This window comes from Triticum aestivum, chromosome 3A, assembly GCF_018294505.1.
Source record: "Triticum aestivum cultivar Chinese Spring chromosome 3A, IWGSC CS RefSeq v2.1, whole genome shotgun sequence".
NCBI classification, from domain to species: Eukaryota; Viridiplantae; Streptophyta; class Magnoliopsida; order Poales; family Poaceae; genus Triticum; species Triticum aestivum.
Window position 1 is genome coordinate 682,486,824 of NC_057800.1, and position 18,680 is coordinate 682,505,503.

The 18,680-nt window shown below is 49.4% G+C and overlaps 1 protein-coding gene across 1 annotated transcript; it reads left to right on the forward strand.

Moving 5' to 3' along the window:
- The first annotated feature begins 27 nt into the window (after window positions 1-27).
- On the forward strand, window positions 28-2,073 carry LOC123059068 (uncharacterized protein At2g34160). The gene is made up of 5 exons (XM_044481711.1): window positions 28-405; window positions 1,115-1,163; window positions 1,259-1,321; window positions 1,431-1,495; window positions 1,599-2,073. Exons 1-5 carry the CDS (start codon window positions 28-30, stop codon window positions 1,689-1,691), a joined length of 648 nt encoding a protein of 215 aa, XP_044337646.1. The 3' UTR covers window positions 1,692-2,073.
- Window positions 2,074-18,680: the final 16,607 nt, after the last annotated feature.

Consider the following 18,680-nt stretch of genomic DNA (forward strand, 5'->3'; position numbering starts at 1 on the left):
CTTCTAGTGCTACTTGTATGCACCACCATGACCGGGTATCCACTCTCAACCTCTCTCTCATTGTCCCATACCAACGCACGCACACCATCAAGCGTTCTAGCCACCATGCAAGCGGTGAGGCCGTCGGCGAGGGAGGAGGCGGTGGAGCAACTGCATGCGCAGGCCATGGGGGAGTCGGAGGCGCAGGAGGTCAGGGAGGTGGTGAAGGCGGTGGAGGAGGAGGCGCCTGAGGAGAAGGAGGTGGCGGTGGTGGGAGAGCAGAAGGCCGCCCATGCCGAGGTGGAAGCCGATGAGATGGAGGTGGAGGCGGATATTGAGGCTGAGGCTGGGGTGTCGGCCAAGAAGAACCGGATCCAGGTGTCCACCAACAAGAAGCCGCTTTACTTCTACGTTAACCTCGCCAAGGTATGCCTTATCCAAATCAATTGATTTGGAACAAAACTAGGATAGTTCTTTTATACTTCCATGCAAAAATGAGTAATTTTTTATGGAACCTCGTCACGAGGAAGAGAGCTCCCACAATTGCATTATGAAGAGGAGAGTTGTTCTTATTAGTGAGAGAAATTGGATTCAAAACCCATACACATATCCTTTATGTAAGAAAAACCAAGCGAAAACCAAATACAAACACGAAATACAAAAAAACACTCGAGCTTGAGGATAGGATTAAGACGAACATACACATACTCCAAACATCACGGAACATCATGTGAGCCAGACACAAGAGCGCCAAGGCCCAAAACCTCCAGAGGCAACTCATGAGCAACCTTATTTGATTCACATTAACAACGGGTCGTGTTGCAATCACATGCTTATATTTTCGTAGTTTAGAAAATGGCCAATCAATGACCTTGCATACAATGGACAATATAATGAAATTGATTAATATCAGGCAACTGAATAATAGAATTAAGAATAGTAGAATGAAACTAATGATATCAATGAACACAATACCTTGGTATCTTCCATTTTTTTCTTTTACAATACATGGACAATAGGCCAAGGATATATTTTTCCAGTTTACTTCTTGGCATTGAAACTTCATGAATCTTTTGTTCTAAAGGGGTCGAATTAGCATGCTATTTCTCTCATTCGTAAAAATTGCTGGTTGCAGAGGTACATGCAGAACTATGATGAGGTTGAACTCTCTGCTTTGGGGATGGGTACGAATGCTTACTAACCTTACCTTTTACTGCTTGATGTTTTCTTTAATCACTTCATTGTTGGCTATGTATTTCTAAGCCAATTTTTGTTCCAGCCATTGGCACTGTGGTGACTGTATCGGAGATCCTAAAGAACAATGGTTTGGCCACAGAAAAGAGTAAGCCACATAATTGTTGTATACGATCTAAATAATCAAACTTATCCTCATATAATGATAGTAAATTACACTTAAATTTGTCAATGATTTTGTTCCTCTCCCTCTCCAGAGATCCTGACATCAACAATTGGCACCAAAGATGAGTCGAAGGGGCGACTCGTCCGTAAAGCCAAGGCAAGATGCCTTGACATTACATGTCTCATGACTAGTGAAACTTCATTTGTGACATGAGTCCATGCATGAAACCTTCATTATCTATTGTTGTCATTTGTTTCAGATTGAGATCCTGCTATGTAAATCAGAGAACTTCAATAGCATCATGTCCAACAAAAAATCACACAAGTCTGTTGATGATGAGATGAAGGTCTGATAATTGTTGAGAAGAGGTAGATACCACTATGCTTGAGATGGTGAGAGGCAGCACGAACGTTGATTCAGTAGTAATTAGGGTACCTTAGTCCTAGTTAAGGAGGGATGGATCATATCTTTGCGAGTGCATTCAAGTGATATGTGTCTTGTCTCCTCTTAATTGTTGCTCTAGTGTTCCAGCTCAAATCTGCAAAAATGCAACTCCTTACAACTAGTTGCATCCGTATGAGATGATGATGAAATGTACTTAGAATCCCGCCATAGGCTGGAGATAGTATTCCTAAGAGCACCTTACTTTTCAGTGTGTTGTACCTTTTGTGCATGTAGCGAAGCATTTGGACATGCAAATCGGTACTATGATCAATAGTTGTAATGTTTTCAAAGCTGTACTTGCAAATGGTGGTTTGATGGTTTTTCCTTACTTATCTGAACTAGGAAAGGATGTTCCTCCAGTCCAAAAGCTTTTCGATTTATTTGTTTTTACGATCCACCATGCATTAATATTTTTAATGGATCATACTACATGCGACGCCACACCATGGTCTTACTTTGTAGTACATACTCTGTATATTCTCTCAAAGGAATGAGCTGCGAAAAGGTAAAAGGCAGTTGAGAAAAATTGCTAGCACCACATGCATCTAAATCAAGGCTAATGCATGCTCCCAACTACTCGCACATTGGATTCTAGCTATGCACGGCCAGTAAGTGCATGCATGCTCAATTATTAGCATCTCCATGAGTGCATTCTCCCATACTATCATGCTCCATATTAGTAGCACATAGAATTACAATCAATATGCCTCTTTGCCTTGTAATATTTGGAAAATGGGAGTACTAGGTTGGCTCTCCTATGCAGTTCATAGATTGTTTTAATGTAGTTACTGCATTTAACAAAGCAATTACTAAGTTATCTGATGAAGTTGGCAAACAGTCTTGATGCAGTTGTCGGGTTTTACGAATGTAGTTATCGGTTTTTTTTATGTAGTCACCAAATTAGTTGTCTTAGATTTGTCTATATACGGATCTATCTAACACTACCGATTCAGGATGGAGGAAGTATGAAATAACCAACGTGATTCGGTTTTGTAAGCTTCCATCATTGATTTTTCACGCATGATTTTTTGTGTGTATGCTACTCTTTCATCAATGCATCAACTATTTTACTCAAAAGCTCGAAATATTGGATAAATGATGACATACATTGTACTTCAACATTCCCTTTTACATGTGGGTTGTAACTCTTTTTCGTGTCTGCTGGCTCTTGAACTCAAAAGTCCATATGTATGGATAAAATGTGAGGTATACTTGTACTTCAACACAAATATAGAAGAACGTTTAATTCATCCAAATACTTGCTACTTCATGTTTTTGAAGCGCTATTTCCATTAATTACCCCCTCCCTTCCTCCTTGTACCAGTTGGCGCATATCTCGTGGTCCCAAGGCTATAGCAAGGGTAATTTGGCCACAATATTGCCATCATCAAAAGTGATATGGGCTTGTGGAATCCTACAACAAACAAAACCAGATAAATCCCCAAGAAGAGATCTTTCTCAACTTAAAGTCCATATGGATCTTTATGGCGCAATCATGCGATGCAAAGGATACAAATACACATTTTTTTCACATATAATTTTCAATCATGATCACAAATGATAGGCAAATCCGCTGTAGAGAATACAAGATGGTTGCATATACTAAAGGGGCATGTAGTTTCTGCTCCCGAGCTCAAATATTCCCTCATGAACAGTGTAATTAAAAAAAGACTAAAAACATTCTAGAATTGTAATAGTTTGGCAATAAACATTGACGAATTGTGTACATACATACAAAATTTGGTGAATAGAAACATTCCAAAATGCTCTGATAAAAATATGTCGGTACTCCCAAAAAGACTAATTTTGAAAGCATTTTAGAGCAATGATTTTGTTTTTTTTTGTTTTTGCCTAGAGAATTAGGATTTTTTTTCCTTCATAAAAATTTGCAGGTATGCAGAAAAAATCAGCAATGTTTTTTCTAAAAAGAAAAACCAGTTTGTATATATTTTTACTATTGTTTATTGTCGGTTCATGAGGGAGCATTTGAGCTCGGGTGCGGAAGGACACTTTCGATACTAAAGGGAAAATTTTAATTACAGATCTGAATTCCGTTGTAATGTAAAATCCGTCAAGCCTGATGTCTGATGTCAAAAGAGGAACTATTGTTCATAGATGGATGCATTGTACTACTAGCTAGGAGCCATATATTACGAAATTATCAAACCAATGTCAACAGGGAGGCGGCCGGCTATTTAAAACTGAAAACGATAGTTTACGAGGGTACAGTACAGGGGTTGGGAGATGTTCTTCCATCGTCTAGAAAAAACCTTTAAAAGTAAAATAACAAGATAGCTCGCTTTCTTGTGTTAATTGTTCTGGTTGCTCGCCAATAATTAGGGTTTGACGTTTAGAGCCGATAGGTACAGGTACCTACAACCTGCGCCTTGTTTCAAACGGAAACTTTGGATCTGCCCGAGAGTTTAGAGCTTCACACGTCCGCCCGTTCTTCGAACACAAGCTTGGCCCGTGGCAAATCATCCACTAAAAATACTTGGATGTTTTGGGCTCTAAACGACTAGCATTTCCCGCCTGTATTTTCCAGGCCATGCAGGCACGTACTCCTACATACTTCCTCCGTTTCTAAATATTTGTTTTTTTAGAGATTTTAAATGGACTACCACATACGAATGTATATAGACATATTTTAGAGTGTAGATTTACTTATTTTGCTCCGTATGTAGTCACTTATTGCAATCTCTAGAAAGATACATATTTAGGAACGGAGGAAGTACGTACGGTTGCGATCGGATTTCAAAAGTAGATGGATGTAGATGCTACAATTGCTATGCTTTCATGGTCCTGTGGTTTGTCGTGAGGAGGCGTCCTAGTGGCCGCCGCCGTCGGCGTCGTCGGGTAGGGTACGAAGATGGCAGAGCTCGGGGTGCGTACCGGCGATACCTTACCTGCTGCTGCTGGTGCTGGCGGTGGTGGCCCGTCTGCATGGATAAGCAGATGGAAAGCAACGTGACAAACAGTGCCCGTATGCATGCAGTCCGACCATGCCGCTGTCTATGGCTACAACCACAAAACATGCACGACAGGATCGTTCACTCACGCCGCTCGATGAAGGCTGTCAAAGTTTAAAGTGCTGTGTAATCTGGTCGCATGCATCGCGTGCGTGAGGCCATGGCCGACGTGTCCATCTGCACAGGGCTGGCTGCACATATATATCAGCTGGGCAGCTGGCAAAATATTGCTACTAAAATGTTTGGCCTTTGGCCGTGCTGACCGCTGACCAGTGACCATGTGCGTTGACCGCGTCACGCAAATATTCTTACATGGAGTGCCCAAAAAGGAGGCCGGGAACAAAAATTTACTACTCCTACTACCAACTAGCAGTGCCAGTGTTTTAAGCAAGTGCAACACTTGGTTTAGCTGCATTGAAGTGCTTAACAGCCCGACATTACGCACTAATTAATTGAAGCACAGCCGAGCCCGAAAGCGAGACGAGGCAACCGATCCATCCATCAATCAATCAGGCTAGCGAGCGGTGCCTGCCCTGCGTGCCCTGTAACACAAGGAAACAGTGAGCAAGACTGAGACAGGAACTGCATAGAAGCTGCAGCAGTGAGAGAAACCGACCGTTTCCTACGTACTCCACGTACGTACGTTCGTCCAAGTACGACTAATCACACCCTGAGAAAAAAGAGGTACGTACTACGACTGATCACAGCTCAAGGATTTGACGTGCCATCGCATCGTCGACCGACCGACCGATCCATCCATCCATCGCACGCGGTGACTTCTCATCTCATCAAGTCTCAACGATAAGCGCTGCTATTGCACGGGCCGTCGGGATCGTTTTTATTGGTGTACTTTCATGTGTGACATAGAGTTGAAACTGGGGGGTATGTGGATTAATGTCTATATGGGACGACAACGTCATTTTCCTTCCGCGTGGAAAATCTATATGAATATATGATTGTCTCTCGGCCAATACCGATGTTTTAAAAGAAGGAAAATTCTTCTTTTTATGTGGCAACCAAGCACCTCCACCGTTGTTGGAGGATGTCGTAGCCATATCCAGCCTTGCGGTGGAAGGTGGCAGCCGGGCTCGCGTTGTTTTCATGTTCTGATGGTTGCAAACACGGAGCCCGGGGGAGGGGATAGAAGAGGTAAAAGGTTAGAGGCCGCTAAATATCTAAATTTTGTGCTAACAATATAAATTTTTTTTTAGAAAAACAATTAGCATGGAGGGAGCCATGGCCCTGGCCCGGCCACCCTTGGCTCCGTCCCTGGATGGTTGGTCAATGATGATGGCATACAAGAAGGGGCAATGGCCTCGAGTGATACGAAAATCCTAGACGCATGGATAGTTACGGGCATCTCACGTGTAGAAAGGTGTAGGATGCAACTCATTGTATTCTATGAAGTAGGTTACAATATATACACAGGATGTCTTGCATGATAAGGAAACTAATCCTACCATATCTCTAGAAGTCAGCTATACAAGGCTAGAGAAGATAGGAATAGCAATACAAGATATGTCACGTTCAACACCCCCCCCCCCCCCGGCGCAGTCGAAGCATCGGCGTCGGCGATGCAAAGACTGGAGCGAAACTCCTGGAATGCAGCGGTTGGAAGCCCCTTGGTCATAATGTCGGCAAACTGTTGGGTGGTCGGTACATGAAGAACACGAAGCTGACCCAACTGTACCTTCTTGCGGACGAAGTGAACATCAAGTTGATCAATATGCTTGGTGCGCTTGCGCTGCACCGGATTGGCCGCGAGATAGGTGGCCGAAACATTATCACAAAAAACCACCGTAGCTTTCAGGATTGGAACCCGAAGTTCACCAAGTAGCTGACGGAGCCAACATGTCTCGGCAACAACATTGGCGACAGCACGGTACTCGGCCTCGGCACTCGAGCGGGAGACGGTGGGCTGTCGCTTAGAGGACCAAGAGATGAGAGAGTCACCGAAGAAGACACAATATACCGACGTGGAGCGTCGAGTGTCAGGACAACCGGCCCAATCCGCGTCAGTGTAAACAAGCAGCTCGGTGGAGGCGGAGGCGCGAAGACGAAGTCCAAAAGTTGGTGTGCCACGAATATACCGAAGAATGCGCTTGACCAGAGACCAGTGAACATCACGGGGCGAGTGCATATGCAAGCAAACTTGCTGCACCGCAAACTAAATGTCTGGTCTGGTGAGCATGATGTACTGAAGAGCACCAACAATACTGTGGTAGAGAGCGACATCAGTGGCAGACTGCCCAGCAGTAGCAGAAAGCTTCGGCTTGGCCTTGGCGGGAGTGGCAGCAGGCTTGCAGTCGGTCATACCAGAACGATCCATGAGATCAAGAGCATACTGTCCTTGATGAAGAAAGAATCCGAAGGCATCACGTCGCACATTAATGCCGAGGAAGAAGTGCAATGCGCCCAAGTCCTTCAGCCGAAACTCAGAACCAAGATGACCGATGATGTCGCGAAGTAGATCCGCGCGAGAGGCGGTGATGACAATATCGTCAACATATAAGAGAAGCATGGCAACATGATCAGCTCGATGAAGCACAAATAGCGACGTGTCCGAGGTGGTGCTGCGAAAACCAAGAGCAGTGAGGAATGCTGCAATGCGTTAATACCAAACATGAGGCGCCTGTTTCAGACCATATAGAGACCGTGAAAGCAAGCAGACATCATCAGACCGAGTGGGATCAACAAAACCAGTAGGCTACTGACAGAGAACACGCTCGTGGAGATGACCATAAAGGAAAGCGTTGTTGATGTCAAGCTGATGAACAGGCCAATGACGAGATGCAGCGAGCTGAAGAACGACACGAATTGTGGCGGGTTTGACAACCGGGGAGAAGGTCTCCGATAAATCAACGCCGGCACGTTGTGCAAAGCCGCGAACAACCCAACGGGCCTTGTACCTGTCCAAAGAGCCATCCAGAAGAAACTTATGCCGAAATACCCACTTGCTGGTGATGATGTTAGCACCAGGGGGACGAGGGACCAACGTCCAAATCCGGTTGGCGACGAGGGCATCATACTTAGAACGCATGGCTGCGAGCCAATGCGGATCACGCAACGCAGAGCGCACCGAGCGCAGTACGGGAGAGATGACCGTGACACTGAGGTTATGATAACGAGGGTTCGGTTGCCGGATCCCATCCTTGACGCGTGTCACCATAGAATGATGAGGCAGCGGAGGCGGGAGCCGAGCCCGACATCGAGGAGGAGCCGCAACCTCGGGTGAAGGCGGGGCCGTGGTGACAGCCACGGGTGACGAGGCGGAGGTCGAGGCCAGAGACGAGACCGCCGATGACGACGGCGTGACCGCGGCCGAAGCCGCGGATGGCGAGGCCGGCGAGAAGGCCACTGGCAACGGCGACGAAGCCGCGGGCAAGGCCGCGGGTGGCGGCATCGGCGACGGCGACAGAGCCGTGGGTGAGGCCACGGGTGGAGGGGAGGACGCCTCGGCGGGCGAGGCCGCAGCCAGCATGGGCGGTGTCGCGCATGGAGAGGCGGCCCATGACCCAGCCGACGAGGGACAAGTCAGCAGACCAGCAGATGCTGGTGCTAATGCCTGCCGAGGCGAGGCCGGCTCCTCCTGAGCCGGTGAGAGAGGCCCCACCGAGAGACCCGAAGGGGGAGGCGGGCGCGGCGAGGGAAGCGCAAGGGCTCCCCGAGGCCGCCGGGAGGGAGCGTCCGAGGGCGGGGCTGCTGATGAAGCTATGTACCTAGGGTAGGGTCACAGACCTGTCCTAACTGCCCTACCCAAGGACATCTCTAGAAGAAATCACCTTTCAATCGACTTGGAGGTGTTCCACTCGACAGACTCGAAGACACTCGATCAAGAAGCAATCACTCGACCTAGATCCAACCACTCGACGGCTAGGAGACCTAAAGTTACTCCGGACGCTAACGGTCGGTCATTAAGTAGCTTTTATGGTCATCATAGCACTTTATTACTAGCGTTATCAGTAACGCCCTGCCTTAATGTACATTGAACCCTTCGTAACGTGGGCTGGCCGGGGTCCTGGCGCACTCTATATAAGCCACCCCCCTCCTCCGAGACAAGGGTTCGCACCTCTGTAACTCATGCTCACATAATCCAGTCGACCGCCTCCGAGCTCCGAGACGTAGGGATATTACTTCCTCCGAGAAGGGCCTGAACTCGTAAACCTTGCGTTCTTACAACTTCTCCATAGCTAAGATCTTGCCTCTCCATACTTATCCCCCTACACTACTGTCAGACTTAGAACCACGACAGTTGGCTCCCACCGTGGGGCAGGTGTTTTAGCGTTTTGTTGGAGGAGTTGCGATCTTTTCCGACCCGAATCATCATGGTTTTCGACGGAGTTTTGGTGGAGGGCCGCGAGATCCGTCTCGGCGCGCTCACGTTCATCGCCGACGACTCCGCTTGGCTTCAGGAGGCTCCGCTCGACGTGGACGCGCTCCCTGTCCGCGGGGCAACGCACTTTAGCGCGTGCGTCCGCGGCGTTCTCCTGTGGCAACCGTCGACCCCCTACCGGTCGGCTCCTGTGTTGTCCTTCCTCCCCGTTTCCCGTCGGCGCAAGCGCTCTGGTCGGTCGAGACTTCAGCGGTGGGTGAGACACGCGGTGGCACGTCAGTCGGCCACCCCTCAAGTCGCGGCGATCGAGCCCGACGAATCCCTCTACGGCCTGTTCGACTGGCTCCGAAGAGACTGCATCCGAGTACGACAGCAGCGATCCGGCGGCGGAGGTTCTGATGGTCGATGGACCGCCCAGTCCTCCCGATTTTACCCGCACCGACGAAGGCGCGGGAGGAGGCGACCCGTCGCGTCCCCATGAGGAGTATCTTCCCGAGCCTCTCACGTCGCTGCAGAGAGAAGAACTTCGCCGCCGAAACGTGGATGCGCTGCACACTCCTATCATTGGATAAACCCCCAAGGCTTGCGCCTTGGAGGACGCGCGCTTGGCAAACTTGGCCGAGCGCACTCGACTGGAGAACCTCCGGCGAGCACTCGACGAGCGTGCGCGACAACGGGTTCCCGAATCTAGTCGACGTCAGCTCTTCCCGCCCCCGCAGGTATATCGAACTCCGATTCAGAATTTAGCAGCTGCGGCTCGTATAGTGGAGTCGATTCAGCCTTCCCAGTCGGAGGCTGGCAGAGGCTTGCTGCAGATCAGAGCGTTACTCCGGGCAGCAGGAGATCAGAATTCCGCTGTTTCTCAGTCGCGGAACAGAATTCATAGTAGATCCGTTGCCGCGGACACAGTCCAGTCGGCTCACAGCCCGAGATCGCCCCCGAGGCGTGAGGGACGTGGAGACCGGCGTGACCAGTATGGGAATCATGAGCAATATGATCACCGAGTCGATCGTGACGGTCGATGTCGAGTGCCCACGCCTCCCCTGAGGAGCGGGTCGTATGTGCCTCGCCAGCAGGATGACAGGCGCCCTCATAGTGGTGGGCGAAGGATTCCAGTCGACCCCAGAGGGCTAGGCTTTGACACGTGATCCATCCTCGTCCAAGGTCTGGTCGACAGGAACAGGGCTCACCGAGAAGGCCACGACAAAGATGCACCTACCAGCAGCAGAGTACATGTTTCGGGGCCAGAGTGCTTTAGTAGAGCCATCAGGGTTGCTGTGATTCCTCCCAACTTCAGGTTGGCGATTGGAGTCAGTAAGTTCACTGGAGAGTCCAAGCCTGATACTTGGCTTGAGGACTACCGAGTGGCCGTCCAGATTGGCGGCGGCAATGATGAAGTGGCCATGAAGCACCTGCCTCTCATGTTGGAGGGCTCGGCCAGAGCGTGGCTAAACCAGTTAGCACCTAGCAGCATTTACACTTGGGAAGATCTCTCCCGAGTGTTCGTCACCACATTTGAAGGCACATGCAAGCGACCGGCAGGACTGACGGAACTGCGGTCTTGTGTGCAAAAGCCGAATGAAACTTTGAGGGATTACATCCAGAGATGGATCACGTTACATCACTCGGTGGAGAATGTGCCTGACCACCAAGCAGTTTGTGCCTTCAAGGAAGGCGTCAAGTATAGAGAACTGAATTTGAAATTCGGTCGAACTGGGGATATGTCCCTGAATCGGATGATGGAGATTGCCACCAAGTACGCTAATGGTGAAGATGAGGATCGACTCAGGAGTGGCAAGCTCAAGTCAGTCGCCCAAGAAACCGGAGGCAATTCCAATTGGAAACAGAAGCGGAAAGCCGAGCCAGCGGCTCCTGGGGAAGCCTTAGGTTTGGCCCAAGGAAAGTCTAAAGGGAAACCTAAAGGACCTTGGAACCCCAAAAAGGTTAAAGACCAGGAGGGAAATGATGTGTTGGACTTACCATGTCTCGTCCACACAAAGAAAGATGAAGAGGGTAATTTCATTTACCCGAAACATACCACTCGGCAGTGTCGACTCTTGATCCAGCAGTTCCAGGGCAAGCAGCCCAAGGGTAAGGAAAAGGAGTCAGACAAGGTCGAGGACAAAGAAGACAGTGATGACGGATACCCTCAAGTCAATTCCACCCTGATGATTTTTGCTGATGTAGAGAGCAAAAGTCGACTGAAAGTTATTAACCGAGAGGTGAATATGGTCGCTTCGGCGACACCTAGTTACCTGAAATGGTCTCAGACTGCCATAATATTCGACCAGTCCGACCACCCAACGCACATCGCCACCCCTGGGAGGCAAGCTTTGGTGGTCGACCCAGTTGTTGAAGGCACTCGACTGACCAAAGTCTTGATGGATGGTGGCAGTGGTTTGAACATATTATACGCTGAGACGTTGAAAGGGATGGGCATTCCGATGTCCAGACTCAGTGCCAGCAACATGAGTTTCCATGGAGTCATTCCTGGGAAGAAGGCTGAATCACTCGGCCAGATTGCTCTTGATGTGGTTTTCGGTGATTCCAAGAATTACCGCAAAGAAAAGTTGACATTTGAAGTTGTAGACTTCCAGAGTGCCTATCATGCTATTTTGGGCAGGCCGGCTTATGCACGCTTCATGGCCCGACCATGTTACGTGTATCTCAAATTGAAGATGCCTGGCCCCAAAGGTGTGATCACCATTACAGGCAATCGGAAGAAAGCGGAAGAATGTTTTTAGAAAGGTTCGAAGATCACCGACGCACAGATGGCAGTGGTGGAGTTACAAGAATACCAGAAAACTGCAGACCCGAGTGATTTGTTGCGAGCCAAGAAGCCCGCTACAGAATCAGCTTTTTAGTCGACTGGCGATACGAAGACAGCTCACATCCACCCGACCGATCCCAGCGCCGCTCCGACTCATATCTCGACAACACTCGACTCCAAATAGGAAGAAGCGCTCATCCAGTTCCTCCGTGAGAACTGGGACATTTTCGCATGGAAGCCTTCTGACATGCCAGGTGTTCCCAGGGAGCTGGTTGAGCATCGCCTGAGAGTCAACTCAAAAGTAAAACCTGTCAAGGAACATCTCCGACGGTCCGCCGTCCAAAAGAGAAAGGCTATTGGCGAGGAGGTGGCTCGGCTCTTAGCAGCGGAGTTCATCCGAGAAATCTACCACTCCGAGTGGCTCGCCAATGTTGTCATGGTCCCCAAGAAGGACAAGTCACTTCGCATGTGCATTGACTTTAAACATATCAATCGGGCCTGCCCGAAAGATCATTTTCCTCTCCCCCGCATCGACCAGATAGTTGACTCGACTGCGGGATGTGAGCGATTGTCTTTCTTAGACGCCTATTCCGGGTACCATTAGATCCGTCTGTATGGACCTAACGAGATCAAGACAGCTTTCATCACTCCATTTGGGTGCTTCTGTTATGTTACCATGCCATTCGGCCTCAAGAATGCCGGGGCCACATTCATGAGGATGATTCAGAAGTGTTTACTCACTCAAATCAGTCGGAACGTGGAAGCATACATGGATGATATTGTGGTCAAGTCACGGAAGGGTTCCGACCTACTGACTGACCTTGCTGAAACCTTTGCCAACCTCAGGAGGTATGATATCAAGCTTAATCCATCAAAGTGTACATTCGGAGTCCCTGGCGGAAAGTTACTCGGTTTTCTCGTTTCCGATCGGGGAATCGACGCCAATCCAGAAAAAGTTGGCACTATACTCCGAATGAAAAGCCCTGTGCGAGTGCATGACGTCCAGAAGCTTACTAGTTGCTTGGCCGCCCTAAGTCGATTCATATCTCGTCTCGGTGAAAAGGCATTGCCTCTTTACCGATTGATGAAAAAGTCCGACAAGTTCGAGTGGACTCCTGAAGCTGATGCAGCGTTTGCAGAGCTCAAAGCTCTGTGCTCCACCCAGCCGGTGCTTGCTGCCCCAATCAGCAAAGAGCCTTTGCTGCTTTACATTGCAGCCACAGGACAAGTCGTCAGTACGGTACTTACGGTCGAGCGGGAAGAAGAAGGGAAAACCTTCAAAGTTCAGCGCCCAGTATATTATATTTCTGAAGTCTTGACCCCGTCGAAGCAAAGATATCCTCACTATGAGAAGCTTGTATATGGGATTTATATGACCACCAAGAAAGTTGCTCACTACTTCTCTGATCATTCCATTATAGTCGTCAGCGACGCTCCATTGTCAGAGATCCTGCATAACAGGGATGCAACTGGTCGAGTGGCAAAATGGGTGATTGAACTCCTTCCCCTAGATATCAAGTTTGAGGCAAAGAAAGCTATCAAGTCCCAGGCAATCGCAGATTTCGTTGCCGAGTGGATTGAACAGCAGCTGCCGACTCAGATTCACTCGGAGCATTGGACTATGTTTTTCGACGGCTCCAAGATGCTGAGTGGTTCCGGTGCCGGAGTGGTGTTGGTCTCCCCTAGAGGAGATAAACTCATATATGTTCTTCAAATCCACTTTGATTCCTCCAATAATGAGGCAGAATACGAAGCACTTTTATATGGGTTGCGCATGGCCATCTCACTTGGCGTCCGTCGCCTCATGGTCTATGGCGACTCAGATTTGGTGGTTAATCAGGTGATGAAGGAATGGGATGTCAGAAGTCCAGCCATGACTGGTTATTGCAATGCAGTGAGAAAGCTGGAGAAGAAATTCGAGGGGTTAGAGCTTCATCACATACCCCGACTGAAAAATCAAGCAGCTGATGATTTGGCAAAAATAGGTTCCAAAAGAGAAGCCATTCCCAACAATGTGTTTTTGGAACACATCCACACACCATCGGTCTAGGAGGATCCCTTCACTGAAGAGGCCCCGCAGCCAAAAAGCGCCATGGATCTGACTGAAGTTGAAGTTCCAGCTGTGGTCGATCTGATCATGGAAGTGTTGGTTATCACTCTCGTCTGGACAGAACCGTACATCGCGTACATCCTAAGAAAAGAACTCCCAGAAGACGAAGAAGAGGCTCGACAGATCGTCCGTCGATCCAAGGCCTTTACAGTCATAAAGGGACAGTTATATAGAGAAAGCGCGATTGGGGTCGGCCAGAAGTGTATTACACCAGAAGAAGGTCAGATGATCCTTAACGATATCCACTCGAGGACCTGTGGTCATCATGCGTCCTCTCGGACCATTGTGGCTAAAGCATACTGAGCGGGGTTCTACTGGCCAAGGGCCAATGAGATGGCAAAGGAGATAGTAGACAAATGTGAAGGATGTCAGTATTACTCCAATATGCCGCACAAGCCCGCGTCAGCCCTGAAAACCATTCCACTCGTCTGGCCCTTCGCTGTTTGGGGGCTGGACATGGTTGGGCCACTGAGAACAGGCAGGAGCGGCTTCACTCATGTGCTGGTAGCAGTCGACAAGTTCACCAAATGGATTGAAGCCAAGCCTATCAAGAATCTCGATGCTTGCACCGCTATCAGTTTCATCAGAGAGTTGATATTCAGATATGGAGTTCCGCACAGTATCATCACGGACAATGGGTCAAACTTCGATTCCGACGAGTTCAGAGCCTTTTGCGCCTCTCAGGGCACTCGGGTCGACTATGCTTCGGTCGCTCACCCCCAGTCGAATGGGCAAGCAGAAAGGGCAAACGGCCTAATTCTCAAAGGACTGAAACCCCGATTGATGCGCGATCTCAAGCACGCAGCAGGTGCATGGGTCGACGAGCTCCCATTAGTCCTTTGGGGATTGAGGACAACCCCGAATCGATCGACCGGAAGAACCCCATTCTTTCTGGTCTACGGAGCCGAGGCAGTCTTACCGAGTGACCTGCTTCACAACGCTCCCAGAGTCGAGCTCTACTCAGAAGATGAAGCAGAACAAGCCCGGCAGGACGCAGTCGACCTCCTAGAAGAAGAAAGAGAAATGGCCTTGATTCAATTGACCATCTATGAGCAAGACTTGCGTCGATTCCATGCCAGAAACGTGAAGAGCCGAGCCTTCCAAGAAGGAGACTTAGTCCTTCGAGTGGATCAGCAGAAACCACACAAGCTCGCTCCTACTTGGGAAGGTCCCTTCATAGTCACTAGAGTCCTCCACAATGGAGCATACCACCTCTACAATGTCGATCGCCAGATTGATGAGCCACGAGCCTGGAATGCAGAGCTACTCCGCCCCTTTTATACTTGAATTCTCACTCGAATGAGATGTAATAAGAAAAACTCCTGTAGTTTATTTATCAAAGACAAGAGTGTTATAATTTTCCCAGTGATTATTATTGTTTTTGTTTGCGTAAGAAATCCCCCAGTGGGTGGCTTAGCTGCGAATCCGCTTCGCCTAAGTTTGTAAAAACAGTTTCCTACCGAGTGGCGAGCCAGCCTCCCACTCGGGGGCTTAGCTGCGAATCCATTTCGCCTAAGTTTGAAAAATCCTACCGAGTGGAGAGCGATCCTCCCACTCAGGGGCTTAGCTGCAGTCCAGCACTCGCCTAAGTTCTCTCACTAGGAGACTTAGCTGAATTCCGGCACTCGCCTAAGTTTGAAAACATCCTACCGAGTGAAGAGCAATCCTCCCACTCGGGGGCTTAGCTGCAGTTCAGTACTCGCCTAAGTTCTCCCACTTAGAGACTTAGCTGCAGTCAGGCACTCGCCTAAGTTTGAAAAATCCTACCGAGTGGAGAGCTATCCTCCCACTCGGGGGCTTAGCTGAAGTCCAGTACTCGCTTAAGTTCTCTCACTAGGAGACTTAGCTGCAGTCCGGCACTCGCCTAAGTTTGAAAAAATCCTACCGTGTGGAGAGCGATCCTCCCACTCGGGGGCTTAGCTGCAGTCCAGTACTCGCCTAAGTTCTCTCACTGAAGACTTAGCTGCAGTCCGACACTCGCCTAAGTTTGAAAAAATCCTACCGAGTGGAGAGCGATCCTCCCACTCGGGGGCTTAGCTGCAGTCCAGTACTCGCCTAAATTTGAAAAAATCCTACCGAGTGGAGAGCGATCCTCCCACTCGGGGGCTTAGCTGCAGTCCAGTACTCGCCTAAGTACGAAACAAGTCTCAATCCTCAAGGAAGACGAGGGGCGGGTCGACTGCCACCTTCTCCTGGAGAGCTTCGCCACAAATACAATGCGCGATTCATCCCGCTCTACAGTAACGAAGTGCGGGTCGACTGCCACCTTCCCCTGGGGAGCTTCGCCACAAATACAAGACATGGGTCGACTGCTTCCCTCTCCTTCGGAGTTGCGCTGTGAATACAGAAAGTTGTCTCGAATGAAGAATGGGTTCACTCAGCAGGAGATTCATAAAGATATTCAACGGTAAACCAAGTTCAGATAAATCCTAAAGGTTCCGGATCACAGATCGAAGTACTCGGGCACGCAGCCCGAAAAAGTTTAACGGTTACAAAAACCACTCGGCATTCCGAGGCAAATTTAAGATGGAACATAAGAGTTTGTTCACTCCGCGGGAGGAGGGCTGGCAGGCTCGACGAACTCATCTAGGTCGACGCCATCGGCAATCCGAGTGGCGGCAGCTATGAAAGTCTCCATAAAAGTTCGGAAGTCGTGCTTCTGGGTGTTGGCGACCTTGATTGCGGCCAGCTTGTCTTGTCGCACCTCCTTGCAGTGGACACGAACCAAGGACAGAGCCACATCAACGCCACACCGAGCAGAAGACTTCTTCCACTCCTGCACTCGGTCAGGGATTCCGTTAAGTCGAGTCATCAGAGACTCAAGATCGTTTTGGAGCGTAGCCTCTGGCCAAAGTGACGGGTCGATCCGTGACATGGCGACCTTTAGTCGCGCCAAGTAGTCCACGACACCGTTGATGCAAGATTCCAGTCGGAGCAGATTCATGGCAGTTTCATCTTTCACGGGGGAGTTGATTGGATCCAAACCTGGTTCGATCCGCCCAGTCTCCTCTTCAAAGTTCTGAAAAACTCTGCATTCACAAGGATAAGTCAATTTTCGTACACCGAGTCGACACAAAAAAATCAGTCGGAACAGAATGTGCACCTTCAAGCTTGATGTACAGCTTCTTGGCAAGACTCCTCAGATAGCTCTCCAGATCATCCCTCCTGCGAGCAATGCCTTCCATTTTCTCGCCTTGAACAAGATTCGCCTTCTTCCAGCGCGAGCACTCCTTGTTGGAGTCATTCAGAGCGGTCTTCAGCCTGGTATTCTCTTCTTCCAACTGGCCGACTGAAGCCAGCTTCTGTTCGGCCAGAGCGGTCCTGTCGTCAGCCTCCTTCTGAGCAGCAGCCAAATCCTGATCCTTTTTCGCCAAAGCTTCTATCAGTTTTTCTGTAAAGAAATGATGATTGATTCAGAAATAGCAGAAGGGTGCTCGAGCCTAAAACTGACCAGTCGACAAACTTGTCTTACCAGCGGCGCCGTCTCTGACCGTCTGCAGTTCTGTCCTGGCCAGCTCCAAGTCAAGTTTCAGTTGAATCTGCTGCCTTTCCAAATCAGCGAAGCGAGCTCCAAGATCATGAGATTTCTGAAATCAAAGGGGAGAAATTATTCCACAGCAAAAAACGACGAAGACATTAAGTACCAAGACTACGGTCGACCACCCGCAATCCACCATAGTCTCGGGGACTACACCCAGTGGGTGCACTTTGCGTGCCCCCACTGGTTGCCCCCACCGGTTCTGATCCCACTCGACCGGCCCGCTGAAGTCGAGTCCAAAAAAAAGGGAAAGAAAGTAGAACTCAGACCACAGTCGACTGCCAGCAGTCGACCGCGGTCTCGGGGACTACACCCAGTGGGTGCACTTTGCGTGCCCCCACCGGTTCTGATTCCACTCGACCAGGTCGAGCCGAAGAAACAAACTACTAGTTCGGTTTTTACTCGACTAAATACAAAGACTACAGTTGACTGCCAGCAGTCCACCGTAGCCTCGGGGACTACACCTAGTGGGTGCACTTTGCGTGCCCCCACCGGTTCTGATTCCACTCGACCAGGTCGAGCGGAAGAAACAAACTACCAATTCGGTTTTTACTCGACTAAATACAAAGACTACAGTCGACTGCCAGCAGTCCACCGTAGCCTCGGGGACTACACCCAGTGGGTGCACTCAGCGTGCCCCCACTAGTCCGAAACTTCAATCGACGCACCCAGTGGGTGTACAGATGCAAAGATTTTCGGAAAGAATCTTCAGATAGCCGACTAACCTGAACGTTGCTCTGGAGAGCCAAGCTGGCATCATACGCGGCTTGGCTGGCGTCCCGCACCGTCTTCATCTTCTCCATCATAATGCCCACCTGGCGTATGGCTTCCCTAGCAGCATTCACCTCGTCCTCTGGGACATGATGGGTTGAAAAAACTGAAGGCGGGTCGACAGGGGCCCGAGCAGTCGACGAAGAAGGCAAGGCACTCAACAATGGCTCGGTGAAGGTAACATAACCCCGATTGACGTCGCCAGTGCCTTGAACGACTGGTTCCGCCCTCGGCGTCGACTGTAGCGCCTCACTTACAGGGGCTCGCCTATTCTTCCTCGTCAAATGCCTCTCGGGCTCTTCATCATCATCAGGGAGGTCAATAATGTTGGGAGCTGTGCAAAGTTCAATTGCCAAAATCACGTCACCCAGTGATGCACGTTGCAGTTGAATCGACCGAAGAAAGA

What these genes read in the sequence shown, in the direction of transcription:
- LOC123059068 (XM_044481711.1), top strand. Translation starts at nt 28, where the DNA reads ATGACCGGGTATCCACTCTCAACCTCTCTCTCATTGTCCCATACCAAC. An exon ending in TGGTTTGGCCACAGAAAAGA is followed by an intron (nt 1,322 to 1,430) that starts GTAAGCCACATA and finishes CTCCCTCTCCAG; the next exon opens with AGATCCTGACATCAACAATT. An exon ending in GACTCGTCCGTAAAGCCAAG is followed by an intron (nt 1,496 to 1,598) that starts GCAAGATGCCTT and finishes CATTTGTTTCAG; the next exon opens with ATTGAGATCCTGCTATGTAA.